Raw genomic sequence first — 13,551 nt, forward strand, 5'->3', positions numbered from 1 at the left:
AACAAACTGGTGGGGATTGGAGCGGGCCTCCTCAGGAGTGGGGTGTTTCTGCGGTGCCTTCTGCGGGGCTTCAGCCCCCTGCGATTTCAAAGAGCGGGCGTGTAGAGGAGCTGAGGGGCCGTGAAACCGAGCCCCACTGCTCCCCGAGCCGTGCGTCCTGCGGGCACTTACATTCGGCGGGGAGCCAGGGAGCCCCGGCCAGGCCCCTCCCCCGGAGAGGAGGGGCCCGGCCTCGGCTGGACAGGCTAGGGTGGATGGGCGAGCAGATTCCACAGTCTCCAGCCAGGCCCTAGGACGTGCCTGCCTCTCCAGCATTCCACGACCTACCACGGCTCCACCGAGCGGGGTGGGGCGGGGCGCAGGGCGGGCAGGGAGGAGCCCGGGGAGGAGCCTGGGCTGCAGCGGCAGCAGCGTCAGACCCGGCCTGAGCGCCGTGGAGGACGCGGACTCAGACCTGCACGGGGTGCGGGCGCAGCAGCTCCGAAAGCTTCTCTCGCAGGAGGGGTTGTGTGACCATGGCGGACAAGGAAGCTGTCAGCAGCGACCCGGGGCCCCGAGGTAAGTGCAGAGCACAGGTCCTGTGGCTGCTGCGGTGTGGTCCCAGGAGGGATGAGGCGTGTTCGGCCCTGTGCCGAGGTGCTTTCTCAGGGGCCGCGGGAAAGTGGGAGCCCCTACCCCATCCCGCCCAATTGATGGGAGCAGGGTCAGCGCCACAGCAGGGTTAGGTGTCTGGGGGTACCGAGGCTGCCCACCGGTTATGTGCTTTGCTCCCGGCAGGGGTGCGGACACTGCCGTGGGACCGCAGCCCCCTCCTGGGTGCCCTGGCCATCCTCGCCACCAGGTGGTGCCTCCGGCGAGGCCCGGTTCGAGAACGAGAGAGAACTGCCCACTGTGTCCGTCCCCAGCGCGCCATGCGGGGACACCCGCGTTTACACGGTGAAGGGCTGGCCACGGGGTGGTCCTGAGTCTCTAGCAGCTCCTTTCCGTGACTCAGCGAGGCGGGGTGGGTGCCCCTGGGAAATGGAGCGTTCGGACCTCTCCCCTCCCTCACCCCGCTGAGATCAGTCCTGCTCTCCTGGAGAGGGGGCTGCAGTTTCGGGCCGAACTGATCCCACGCCCCTCCCCACCCTTCCTCGGGGATTCCGTGGGCTGAGGAGCACAGCGGCGGGGCTCCACTGTTCCCGCTTTGCCCTCTCTGCCCCGGTGGGGGTGGGGAGGAAGACAGTTACCGATGCACCGGAGGGACGCTCACATTTTGCAGATGTGCCAGGGCCGCCTTCTTTAACCATGGAGCTTCCTAAGCCGGGAGCGTGGTTAGGGCTCAGATTGAGGGGAGGATAAGGAGCAAGAGGAGGAGGAGGGAACAGCTTTTGGAGCCCCAGCCTACAAATCACGGCCTAACCAGCAGAGCTGACGGGCTGGCCAGGATTGTGGGTCCCAAGTGGGGAAAGTTGGGCGATGGGAGGTGCTGCGCGTGCCTGACGTGCAGAGCTGTGGCAGGAGCAACCATTGGTGCGGAGAGTGGCCGGCGGCTTCTCCCATAGTAACAGGACAAACCTAGACTAAGGGGAATTCATTCATCCAGGAAAGGAGCGTCTGGCTCTGCAGGGACCCCAAAGCTGGGGAAACTGAGTCAGGCGGCAGCACAGCCACGGCGGTTGGTATGATCGCAGTCTGGCGATCGTGGTCGTGGCCCCCGCCCTTTGCTAGCTCCCGAGGCAGGGCCCCCTCCCCGGCCCATTGTTCCTGCGGATCTGGGAGGTGCCTCCCAGCACGGCAATGCAGTGGTGGGGAAGGGCGGGGGGAGGGGGGATCCCGACTTGGTTCCCTCCTGGGAGGAACCGTGGAGATCCCAGGCCCAGAGACCCCGCAGTACTTTAACACACATCCCAAACCTGTCCCTCTCCTTGCCCTTCCCCAGCTGTCAAACACCAGGCAGGGGACTGGAGGCTGTCTTTGTCTGAACATCACTCAGCAACTGGATTGACTCATTTTTTTCCACCCTTTTCTTTAAGTAGGAAAAAATTAAAATCTAGATAGGGAGGGGCATCTAAACTGCCAAGAATTGCTAGAGCTTAGTTAGCGGCCCAGTTTCTTGCCTCTCGTGCTGGCATAGATAGTGAGCGGCCACGTCGAATGCAAGGTTGGCTGTAGGGTTTGTCTCATCAGGAGTGTGAGCAGGGGTGTGCACCCTCGCACACCCTTTTGTCTTGCGAAATTGATTCAGCACCACCATTGTACAGGCATGTACACACACGGGGCACTCGCTGTCTGGTTGTCCTTAAGGCTGGGAGAGCCCACCAGCCAGGATGGGGCCACCCACTGGGTGTGGTCGGCCACCTGCCACTGCTCGCCTGTCTCTCTCATCTAGAGTTTCTTCATTTCCAGGGATCATAGCTGAAGGCAGGCTGTGCTGACTCCCAGCACGTGGACGTGGGACCGAGGGCAGACTCTCTCTGGCAACTCGCTGCTTCTCTTTGGGCTTCCATCCCCTCACCCGTAACATGGGAGGTATTCAGAGTATCTCAGATGAGCAGAGCCTGCTCCCCCAGTGTTCTATCGACACATCTATTTCTAAGGTTTCCTCGCTGCATATTCTGTGCTGGACAAGTAGACATGTGATTGTTTATTTTTCCAAAGCCTCACAACCAACCTGTTACTAGTATTCCCCTTTTACCCGGTAGGAAATTTAAACACAGGCTGAATGACCTGTCGAAGGTCACACATGTAGGAGGTATTGATTCAGACCCAGGCCATCTGATTCCAGGGCCCTGGCCCTTCATCACCGTCCTGTATGACCCCATGGCTGTGGCCAGTGATCGCCATTCTATTAGGGACATGAAAATGGTTGTTCTTCTGGGATTATTATTTCAAGGAAGCTCTCAGTGCAGATGGATATGTACCACAGGTATCGAACTATGTTAGGACACGTGAGCGGTGGGAGCCCTGAGTACTGGGGTGTGCCAGAAAGGCTGGCCCTAAAAGTTTCCCTAACAGATCGAGTGGTGGTAGGGTGGGCAGTGGCTGGAGATACCCCCCAAACAAGAACGGTAGGATATTGGTAGTTGTTGAAGCTGCATTGTCTGTATAAGGCACTTCATCACTGTTCCATTTGTTTTGTGTATGCTTGTAAATTGCTTTAATAGAATGTTTATATTAGTTAATTTGCTGCATCAGGAGGGCCCCCATTTTAATCTCTGGAGCTTTGACCAGCAGAGGCCGAAACGACCTTCATTCCTGCCCCCACCAAGACTGGGGTTGGCTGACACAGAGAGCCCTGGAAGGATGAGATGCATTGGGGGTGGGGTGGGTGATGGATGGTTCCCTTTGGTCTGGCTTCTAAGGTGGGGAGTAAGGGCTAGGTGTGGGCAGTAGAAACCTGGTAATTTGCTCCCGGGCCAGGGTAAGGTGAGGGACAGGAGGCAGGGGCTTTGCCTCGGTTGGGGGTGCCTCCAAGCATTGCTTTTTGTACTTGGGAGCTGGGATTCTTACCGTCCTGGCCGTTAACCATAATACAACTAAGCATTTATGCTAAAGTCTGAGAACAGTAAATAATTACCCATGTAGCCCTGACCACATTTGTTAATGAATGAATGACTCTATGAGGGGGGTCTGTTACCCCATTTCACCAGGCCAGAAAGCTGCCAGGCATAACCGGAAATGGGCTGAGTGAGGGTTAGGAAGTGGCCAGGCCTCTCCCGGCACACGTCTGGCATGCTGTGAGCCCTCAGAGAACCTCACTGAAGGTCCGAATGAATGGGTACGTGACTAACAGAGAATGCACCTGCCCGACTTCCCTGAGGTCACCAAACTACAGGTGGGAGTGGATGGGTGCTGGGTGTGGCTCCCAAATGGTGCAGGGAGAAGTCAGAGTGATACTCTGGGTATCACGGGTTGGGGCTCTGGCCAAGAGATCCACTCCATGTCCAGACCTGCCTCTGCAGCTGGGTCCCCTGCTACTGAAGATCCTATGTAGCCCCTGTACCTGCTTCCTACACAGGGTCTTGTGTTTCTCAGAGCCCTGTGATCTCCTTTAGCCCTCATGTAGTTCCCCCTGTGAGGAACACCCCCCCTTTCTGTAGCAAACTCCTACTCATCCTTCAAAACCCAGTTCCGGTATCACTTCCTGGGAAGCCTTCTTGAACTCCTCCGTCTGGGAGAGATTCCGCCGGTGTGGTTCCAGAGCCATTGGTACTGCCTGTTGGCAATCCTAGCCAGCGTTCACTGAGGGCCCAGTGTTTCAGGTTTATATGCGTGAACCCCACTGACTCCTTCAACAAGCCCATGACGTTGGTGCTGTTAGCCCATCTTCCTGATGAAGTAGTTGAGGCCTTGAGAAATTGCCCAACCAAACAATCAAATCACCCAGCTGATGAATGTTCGAGTTGGTATGTGAATCATTCATGGAGCGTAAAAGCTTCTGCTCCTTCTCTCAATGCCTTTGCTCTCAACAAGGGAGATTCACTGTGTCTTTCCTGGCCATCCTCTTAGTAAGGGCACTTAGCAGGTGCTCAATAAACGTGCTGTTGTGTGTTGACTGAATATCAGCTGGCCAGCCATGAGGGAACAGAGCAGCGGGGAGTGACAGCCACATCCTACGCACTCCACAGTGGTTTGAGAAGCCTGGATGCTCGGAGAAGTGGGAAGCAGCTGGTGGGGGTATGGGTGGGGTTCAGTCAGTCCCCGAAGAGATTCGTCTTTGATTCCATCAAGGCCTTGAGTGATGACTCAATCTTATGGGGGCGAAACGCTCTCTCAGTGCATAAATAGGCCTCTTTGGTGAGGGAAAAAGCTTTTTTATTGTCGCTGTGCATAATTTGAATGGCAGGGAGAAACCCAGGCCTTAATGAATGAACAGCATGTGGCGGGGGGGCGGGGGGGGGTGAGCACCTCCCTCCTGCAGGCTGGTAGGGTCTGGGCAGAGCCAGGGGAGCCGGGAGAGCCAAGGACTGACCAAGAAGTCCTGCTTTAGGTCGGCCAGGTGGGGAGGGAGGATGTTCTAGTGGGATTTCACAGGGCAGTCAGCTTGGATTCTAGTCCTGGCTTTACCACTTACCACCCATGGGATTCTGGGCCAGGTGTCCGTCCCCCCACACCTCAGTTTCCTCAGCTGTAAAGTGGGGATAATCACAGTACCCATCTCAGAGGGGATTTGATTCACTCCCATAATGCCTGCTAGGTGCTGAGTACACTTCCCAGTTGATGTGCTATTACCTGCTGCTATTATTTACTATTATGGATCCGGTGGACCTAGGTAAGGCAGTTGTCAGTGGCTGCATTTCATCCAGGAGACTCACAGGGGAGAAGGGCTGGGCTGTGATCCCACAGCTGAGAACGACCAGGTCTCAGTCTGAGCCTCAGGCCACGTGGCCTCTCGTCCTGCAGGCCCAGAACTTTGGAGGAGAGCTGGTGTCTCAGGCTGTTGGCCCCGCTGACTCCCAGTTGGCCCTTGGCCAAGGCTCTGAGGTCCTGCTGGGTTTCCTGGCTGGGGCACCAGTGAGTTTCAAGGTCTCTTTGCGTCCCTGGACTCTATCCAGGGCCTTCGGCCTGTTGCCCTCAGATGGACTCTCGGTCCACCACCAGACAGGCTCCGCCCTATGTGCTGAGACCCCAGATCCAGAGCTCTGTCCGTGCTGCTCTGCGCCCTGGCAGGACCACCCCGCTTCTTCCAGCCTGGACCATGACCAGGCAGATGTAAGGTGAGGTGGGGCTGATGACTGCTCCACAGCACCCCTGCTGGGGAGCCCTGGGCTGCAGAGTGTGGGCCTCGGTTTAGTCCCCTTATTGGTAGGGTGGCCCATGCATCCTGGTTTGCTGGGATGGTTGGGGTCTATGCCCCTCGTCCCAGTGAAATTATTAATAGAGACTCCTTCTACTTGCTCAGTATGCCAGTTGGGAAGATGAATTAGTGGTTGCACTACTTATCTCTGTCCTCTCCTCAGCGATGGGGCCTCTTACGGGGTGAGGAAGGCGGTAGGGGGTGTGGTTACACTTTGGGCTCGACGCTTCTGCGTTCAGATGTGTTTAACCTCTGGGTGTAACGTTGCTGTGCCTCATTTCTTCTGCCGTGAACAAGGATGGTTAGTCATCCTGGTCCATTAGGGGATGGTGAGAAAGAAGTGTGGGAATGTGTGTCAAGCACGAGCCATGAGCCTGGCAGCCAGAGGGTGCCCAGTTAGTGGCTGTGATTTGGGGAGAGGTAGGGTTACACCTGGGATCTGGAGTCAGACTCCCCGGGTCCAACTCCAGGCTGCGTTGTTTTCTTGCTCTATGGCCCCGACAATTTACTTTGCCTCTTCAAGGCTCAGTTTTCTCATCTGTAAACTATGGATTATAATAGTCTTCTTCATGTGTGTTTTTTTTTGTGAGGATTAAATGAATTTATACAAGAAAAGCACTTAGAATAGGGTGGGCCACCCTGAATTAATGTTAGCTGTTATTGTTAGTATGAATAAAGCCTGAAGCTACATTCTTGAAAGCAGGAGGAATTTTCCAGCGAATGGGGTTCCTACTGCCGTCATAAAAATTGCCACAAACTCAGCAGCGGAAGACAACACAAAGTTATCATCATGTAGCCTGGAGGCTGGGGTTAAGTCCACAGAGGGTCTGAGTGAGCTGACTCCAAGGTGTTGGCAGAGTCTTGTCTCCTCTGGAAACTCACATTCCCCAGCTTCTAGGGGCCCCCACCTTCCTTGGCTCGTGGCCCCATCTTCGTCTCCAGAGCTCATCACTGCAACCACTGCTTCCCTTGTCAGTCCTGTCTGACTCTGTCCTTCTGCCCCCGTCTTGTAGGGGCTCTTATGTAAGGACCTCTTATGAGGCCCTCCTGGATAATCAGAACTAGCTCCCCGTCTCAAGATCCTTAATTTAATCAGAGCTGAAAAATCCCTTTTGTCATGTAAGATAGCATATTTCTAGGTTCCAGGAATTAAGACCTGGGCATATTTGGGCAACCACTATTCAGCCTATTATAGCCAGAAAGATTGGGATCCTGCCTAGATTTAGGAGGCTAATTAGAGAGTCTTTGGTCTCTCCCAGGAACAGTTTGAATGTTGCAAATTGGTCCCCCTCCGTGTTTTACATCTCTGAGTTCCCCTTGAACCTGCTGCATGACAGCTTTCCAGAGTTTGTTTTGGTCAGCCCTTGACTTTTATTCAATCCCAGTAGGGTCCTTGGGGACACTGCCACTTTCAGGGTGGCTTAGTCCCTTCTCAGGAGCCCATGGAATCACTAAAACATGAGTACAAGGTTTATTGGCTCCCAAGTGGGGAATACTATATGATTTTTTAAAGAATCAGTGAAATGTCTGCAAATTTTCACATCATATTTGCTTTTGCTATGTAGCCAACCATCCCAAAACTTAATGGCTTAAGACGGTAGCAGTCATATTTACTCATGATTCTGTGAGCAGGGCTCTGCTGGCGGTTCTTCTGCTATTTGCCTGAAGTCACTCAAGTGACTGCAGTGTGATGCTGGGCTGGACTGGAGAGCCCAGGTAGCCTTACCCAGGGCTCTGGGCCTGGTGCTGGCTGTCGGTGGGCTTTCCTCATCCACATAGTCCTTTGTCCTCAGGGAGGCTACCTTGGGCTTCTGCATGTGCTGACCCCAGAGCAGCAAGAGGAGGATAGGGGAGGCTGGCTGCAAGGCCCCTGACACTTCCCTGAGAATCCACCGGATGTCACTTCTTCTGCTTCCTTGTGGACACATGGAAGTTGTGTTGGCTCATTGGCAAGCTTTTTCAGTGTGTTTATCCTTTGATAGGTCGGGACACGCTTCCTCCAGGTTAAAGTGCATTATGTGAGGAACTGAGAAAAGAGCTGAAAGTCTACAGGCGCACCTTTCCCTTTAAGCTCTTTGGTGAAACTGAGAGGCAGATGAAGGAGCCAAAGGCATTGACCCTGTGAGAAAGGGGGTGCCGATGACACCCCGGGTGGGGCTTCTAATTTTCATCAGGATGGTCTCCGTAAGAAGCGAGGCCCCTCAACTCAGAGCAGGACCACCTGCCAACAACTTGGTCACTGTGGCTTTAGGTCCAGGGGCCAGGTAGGGCTTCCTGTGCCTGGATATTACTAGAGCTGATACTGTTTTTGGAAGGGCTCGGGTGACAAGATTCTGCAGCTGTTGAGTGATATGCACCAACACTGTTTTTCCCATGAATCCTAGTGGATTTTTCATGTGCACTTTTGCAGAATGTGAAGACTTCTGGGAACACATACCGCACTGTAGCAGGCACACTTTGTTTCCATTTGCTGTAGGGAGAGTGTCCGTTTAAAATTATTTGGGCTGTTCCGGGGGGTGGAGCTCAGATGCCAGCTGCTAGGAAGAGCCTCTGCTCACTTACCTGCTCTTCACCTCATTTTCCTGAATGTGCATTAACTGAACGTTCGAGACTGTTTTACTTCCCAGATGTGCATGTTTTGAGGGTACTTTTGCTGACCACCTCCCAGTTTTACTGTCAGAAACACCCCCTTGGCCCACAGAATCTTGGAGGGAAGTGGGTTTTGCTGGTCCTTCGTTTCCCGTAACTGGCAGAGGAAGTCTCTCCTTTGTGTTTCCTGCAAATCAGGCCCCGGGACTTGCTGGTTCCACTGTGATTGGGAGCAGCCCTTTCTGTACCCAGACCCCTCGTTCCTGTGTGGGACCCAGACGATGGGGAGGTTGGGCCGGCCTCTCTCTGTCTCCCAGGTTTCCATGGGCTCAAGGCTGAATGCCTCTAGTCACTTCCTTCCTTTCTTGTCCTTTTCACATCGTCCTTGAGGGGCCTCTTCTGCCAGTCGGGACAGGAAGCTGTTTACAGGGGGAGTGGCAGGAGCCCCGTCCCAGAGGAGAGATGGAAATTGCCCGGAAAACAGGGCTCCCAGTGGTACCTACCGCCCGGCGGGGCCTGTGCTGTGGAAGGTCTAGGCCAGGCCCACCCCCTCATTGCACAGATGGGCAGTGGAGGTCAGGGAAGGAAAGAGACTGCCCCCAAGCCCCTGGCAAAGCCAGGATGGGAGTCAAGGTTCAGAGATTCCCTCCACGTGCTTCCCGCCTGAACCCAGAAACGGCCTCGGCGTCCTACTCACCATGGCACTTTCGCCGGCCCCTCTGAATCGGCCAGAGCTGGCCTGTGGACCCAAGCCTCTTTGACCTTAACGAATTAATGACTTGCCCTCACATTTTAACAGAGTGTTTGAAGAAGTAATGCTTAACTCAGAGGAATAAGGAGCCAAAGCGAACTGCTGTGAATAAGAGAATCCTTAACAGCGGATGCAGACACAGCCTCTTCTACCTTCTTGCACATTCCTTCGAGTGGTCGTGGTTCACCTGCTGAGCTCTCGCCCTTGGCAGATGCTTGTTTTTAAAAAGCCTGAGGCAGAACTTTTGGTCGCAGGTAACCATACCTTTTCTAGCTAAAGGAAGCCAAAAGGAGGTTTTATCGTGAGGACCTGGGTGGCTTCTGACACGTAGGCCTCCTGTCAGGTCTAGGAGGGAGAGCCTGGGACCCTGGAGTTCTCTCTGCTCCACGCTCCTCTTCCCCCATCTCTTATTCTTGCTGGTGAGGCCACAAAAGAGGGGAGCTGCAGCCCCCCAGGCAGCAGCCCAGGCGAGCATCAGACAAGTGGGAGAGGCCATCGCAGACCACGCAGCCCCCGCCTGGTCTTCACAGGACTGTCGCTGTGTGCATTGACTCCGGGGAAGAGCCCAAACTGCAGAGTTCTGTGCAAACAACTGGTTGTTAAGCCACTAAATCTTGGAGTCAGTTTTTTTTTTTCTTAAACCAGTAGATTATCCATACGGTCCTATTTTCCGTTCTTTAATGAATTGAATATACTTTGTGATAGAGTTAATGAAAATGTTTCAGTGTCTGCCTTTGGCAAAATAAAAGCTTGACTGCACTGTGTCAGGCCCCCAGTTTGTGGGATCTTACTGCCTGGTGAACTGAGGCACAGTGCAACCTTGAACTGGTGGAGATCTGAGGGAGGAGTTGCCGCGTGGAGTGGACCTGTAGCTGCCCTGAGTGCTCAGTGTGACTCACTGTGACCTCACTGAGCAGAGTGAGAAATGGTGGAGGCTCTAGGGGGAAGGCGGGGCTTTCAGTGTTCTGTGAACCAGTGTGATGAAGAAACAGAACCCTAGAAAGTTGCAGGGACCTCGAGAGCTCACGGTGACCCTGTGGCAGGGTAGGGCCATGCTACCTCCCGGGCCGAGCTCTCGGACCTTGCCTGTCTGGTTGGGATCCTGGATGGGGAGTCTGAGGACAGGCGCACTGGGGTGCAGCACCCAGCCTGGCCTGCTGGTTTCAGGGGCCCCCTGCAGGAGCTTGAGAAGCAGGTATTGTCTGCCCTAGGGTGCCAGGCTCTGGCGGGGGGGCACTCCTAAGGGGAGGGGTGAGCAGAGCAGACCCAGCAAAGACTGCTAGTGTGCATGTGTGTGCATGCACGTGTGTGCAAAGAGGGAGAGGAAGCTACAGGGATGCAGGGGAGGGAGGCACACCGAGACAGGCAGAGGAAGGGAGAGACTGAGAGAATTAGATGCTCCGGTGAGTCTTCCCTTGAGGTTCAGACAGGGACCGCAAGGACTTGGCTGGTTTCTGACATTGACTCTGCCCCAATGTTGCATGCAGTCCTCAGCCCTTCCCTGAACACCAATGGTGAGATCCCTGAGTGCTGCGTGCTGAGGGCCAGGGCCGAGTTTCTCAGGAAGGAAGACGAGGCAGCAGGACGAGGTTTTTATCACGCAGCAGTAGGAATGTCAGCGTGCACTTTGTCCTACTTACTTTCTGCATCTCCGCCTTGGGTGTTGAATGAAAAACAGACTCTTACCAAGCGATACTTGAAACGAGCGTGGGTTCCTGTGTGGAGAGAAGACCGCCCCTTGAACTTGGTGGTGTGCAGCTGGCACCGTGGAAGGTGGGGCCGCTTTCCCATGAAACATCAGCGATGAGGCCTAACTGAGCTGCAAACCCCAAACTCGATGGCTGCCGCAGCGGGATGGCCCGGCTCCTCCTGGGACTCCCAGGGGAGTAGTCCGGACTCCTGTGTCCCCAGATAGCAGCCCCTCACCTCCTCCTGCCAGCACAGCCCCTCCCTCATCCCACTCCTCCATGCCCCACGCCCACAAGCAGTCTCTCTCTCAGAGAGGCCTGGTAAATCGGCTGCCATCTGTGAACACACTTACAGCTCTCAGCCCACCTCCCCGAACCCTTTGGGCTAGAGCCCATCACGGCCCCGTGGCCAGCACACGGCCACCCTGGGCTTGTTCCCGCATCAGGCAGCTGAGCACCAGGCCTCTGTCATCACGCCTGTAATGATGGGCGTGATTACAGATGAGGACGGCACCAGTTGGTTGAAAGGTTGGAGCCCAGCAATGCAGCCAGGTCCAAGGGCCCAGGGTGAGGCCTGGGATGCAAGCAGAGCAGCCTCCATCTCGGGCAGGGGACATTTGGGAACACTTTGAGGGGGTTGAGTACCGAAACCAGAAGGCACACCCCAAAAGTATAGCTCCTTTCTTGGGCCTGGAGGAAGCTAAGAACCCAAGACATTCTGAGACCCCCTTCTAGGTGGGTCCCTGAGCTTTTCGCTCCATCTGGGAGGCAGCATGGTATTGTGGGATAAACTCTAGTCCTGGGTTCAAGTCTCAGCTCCGTGGTGTGCTCGCTGTGAGGCCCTGGGCAGGCCTGGATACCTCCCTGGGCTTCTGTCTCCTCATCTACAGGGTGGTGCTGAGAACTAAAGCCCACTGGGTCACTGGGGAGAATCGCTGGGCAGAGAGTCGGCCCCCAGAGTGTGGCAGCCATGTGATCACTGGGGGCTGACAGACACCGGGGGCCCAGGTGCCGGAATCAGGAGCAGGTGAGCACCTAGGGCAGGAGCAGCACTGTGGTCAGGCAGCAGGGCGCCTGGTGAGGCCGTGGGAGGTGATGGGTGAAAGCCAGCCCTACCCCTGCTGCCCGGGGCAGGTACTAGCCCAAAACAAAGGTAACTGTGGTTCTCATGATGGGAGTGTCTCATGTTCATTGTGGAAAATACACTCCAAAGGGAGACAGCAGGGAACAGCCAGGACCCCTCACTCAGAGCAGCCCCTGCTCACCCCGGTGTTCAGCCTTCCGGACTTGCTGGGGGTGTGGGGCGTGGTCAGGGGGCCTCAGGTGGGCACAGGCAAGACTGCAGGTGGGCCTGGAAGTGCCAGGCCCTCTCTGTGGAGCTGCCTTGGTTGTGGGAGTGGCCGGCATCCAAGGAGCAGGGCCTCCGGTCCCATCTGGAACGTGTGCCCACAGCGTGCAGGAGGCCTCATTATAGCTGCCTGGGCATCTCCCCTCAGGAGCCGTGGGGTCCCTCCTCACAGGCACAGCCCTGCTTCCCTCTAGGAGGTTCACCACCCGTGCCCCATGCCCTGCAGAGAGCCGAGCCAGGGTTCTGCTGGGGCCTGGCACGGTGGGGGGGAGGGGGAGTGAGGGGTGCATGAGGTGGCAAGCTGGGGGCCTGCAGACAAATACTTGCCCATCCATTTGATTTCATCGCCTATAATTACAGCAAATGAGAGAGTTCACATCGAAGTCTGGATTTCTGGCTCCTCTGTTGGGCGGAGCCTGAGACTCGTTGCCCCTGTAGACAGGGCGTGTGGGGACTCCAGTTTACACGGTCTCTTGTCACCTCACCGTCTCGGCCTCGGCTTTTCCGTTCTCATCCTGACCGTGCCGTTGCTTTCCTTGGAACAGATAAAAGCGGGGTACCAAAAGAAACCCCTCTGCTCTGTGCACCTTCCTGACCCCTGTAGTGGGGGTCACCAGAGGGTAGCCTTGGGGCGCAGGCAGGACACTGGCTTGGGAGTCAAATTGATTCAGATTAGCTAGCTGCGAGGGAGGGAGTTTCTGTAAAATAGGGTGACGGTGCAGGGCGGGATTGAACCGAAAGGGTGGGCGCCGGCAGAGCCTGCCTGGGACGTGACACCCACTGTCCAGATTACAGGAGCCCTCCTTAGGGGTGTGAAGTGAACAGCTCGGTGGGGTTTTGTGCACGTGCGATAGGCTGAATAATGGCCCTCTAAAGACATCCGTGTCCTACTGCCCTGAAACATTCTCAACATGGTGCCTTGCATGGCAAAGGGGACTTCGTAGATGCGGTTCAATTCAGGATCTTGAGATGGGGAGATTGCCCTGGACTGTCTGGGTGGATCCAGTGTGATCCCGAAGTCCTTACATGTGAAAGAAGGAGGCAGGAGCGTCAGAGTCAGAGACTGGAGGGTGCTGTGCGGCTGGCGTTCGAGGTGGAGGAAGGTGACGCGCTGCTGAGCAGTGTAGGTGGCCTCTAGAAGCTAGAGAAGGCACAGAGGTGGATTTTCCAAACCCGGTGCCCCCAGAAGGAACATGACACTGGCAACACCTTGGTTTTAGGCCACGTGCGGCTTCCGACTTCCAGAACTGTGTAAGAAATGTGTCTGGTTTGAAGTCACTACTAGAGTGTTATTAAGTTTGTAATACTTTGTTGCTGCAGCAGTAGGAAGCTGATACACTGTGATCACCACACCAGGCAAGATGATGGGGCATTTTTGTCACTCCAGAAAGTTCCC

The 13,551-nt window shown here is 55.5% G+C and overlaps 1 protein-coding gene across 4 annotated transcripts in view; it reads left to right on the forward strand.

Annotated features, from left to right (window-relative positions):
- Positions 1 to 13,551, forward strand: part of HSPA12A (heat shock protein family A (Hsp70) member 12A) — a 150,430-nt gene that overhangs the window by 81,778 nt on the left and 55,101 nt on the right. The window contains exon 1 of one of the 4 annotated variants that reach the window (XM_037059679.1): positions 425 to 558. The exons of the other annotated variants lie outside the window; for them this stretch is intronic. Coding sequence (XP_036915574.1) covers positions 516 to 558 — 43 coding nt within the window. The 5' untranslated portion in view covers positions 425 to 515. Of the gene's footprint in view, positions 1 to 424; positions 559 to 13,551 lie in introns of those variants that run through there. 4 annotated transcript variants of the gene reach the window in all.

This window comes from Sturnira hondurensis, unplaced genomic scaffold, assembly GCF_014824575.4.
Source record: "Sturnira hondurensis isolate 20B ecotype Veracruz unplaced genomic scaffold, ASM1482457v3 Scaffold0011253, whole genome shotgun sequence".
Lineage (NCBI taxonomy): Eukaryota > Metazoa > Chordata > Mammalia > Chiroptera > Phyllostomidae > Sturnira > Sturnira hondurensis.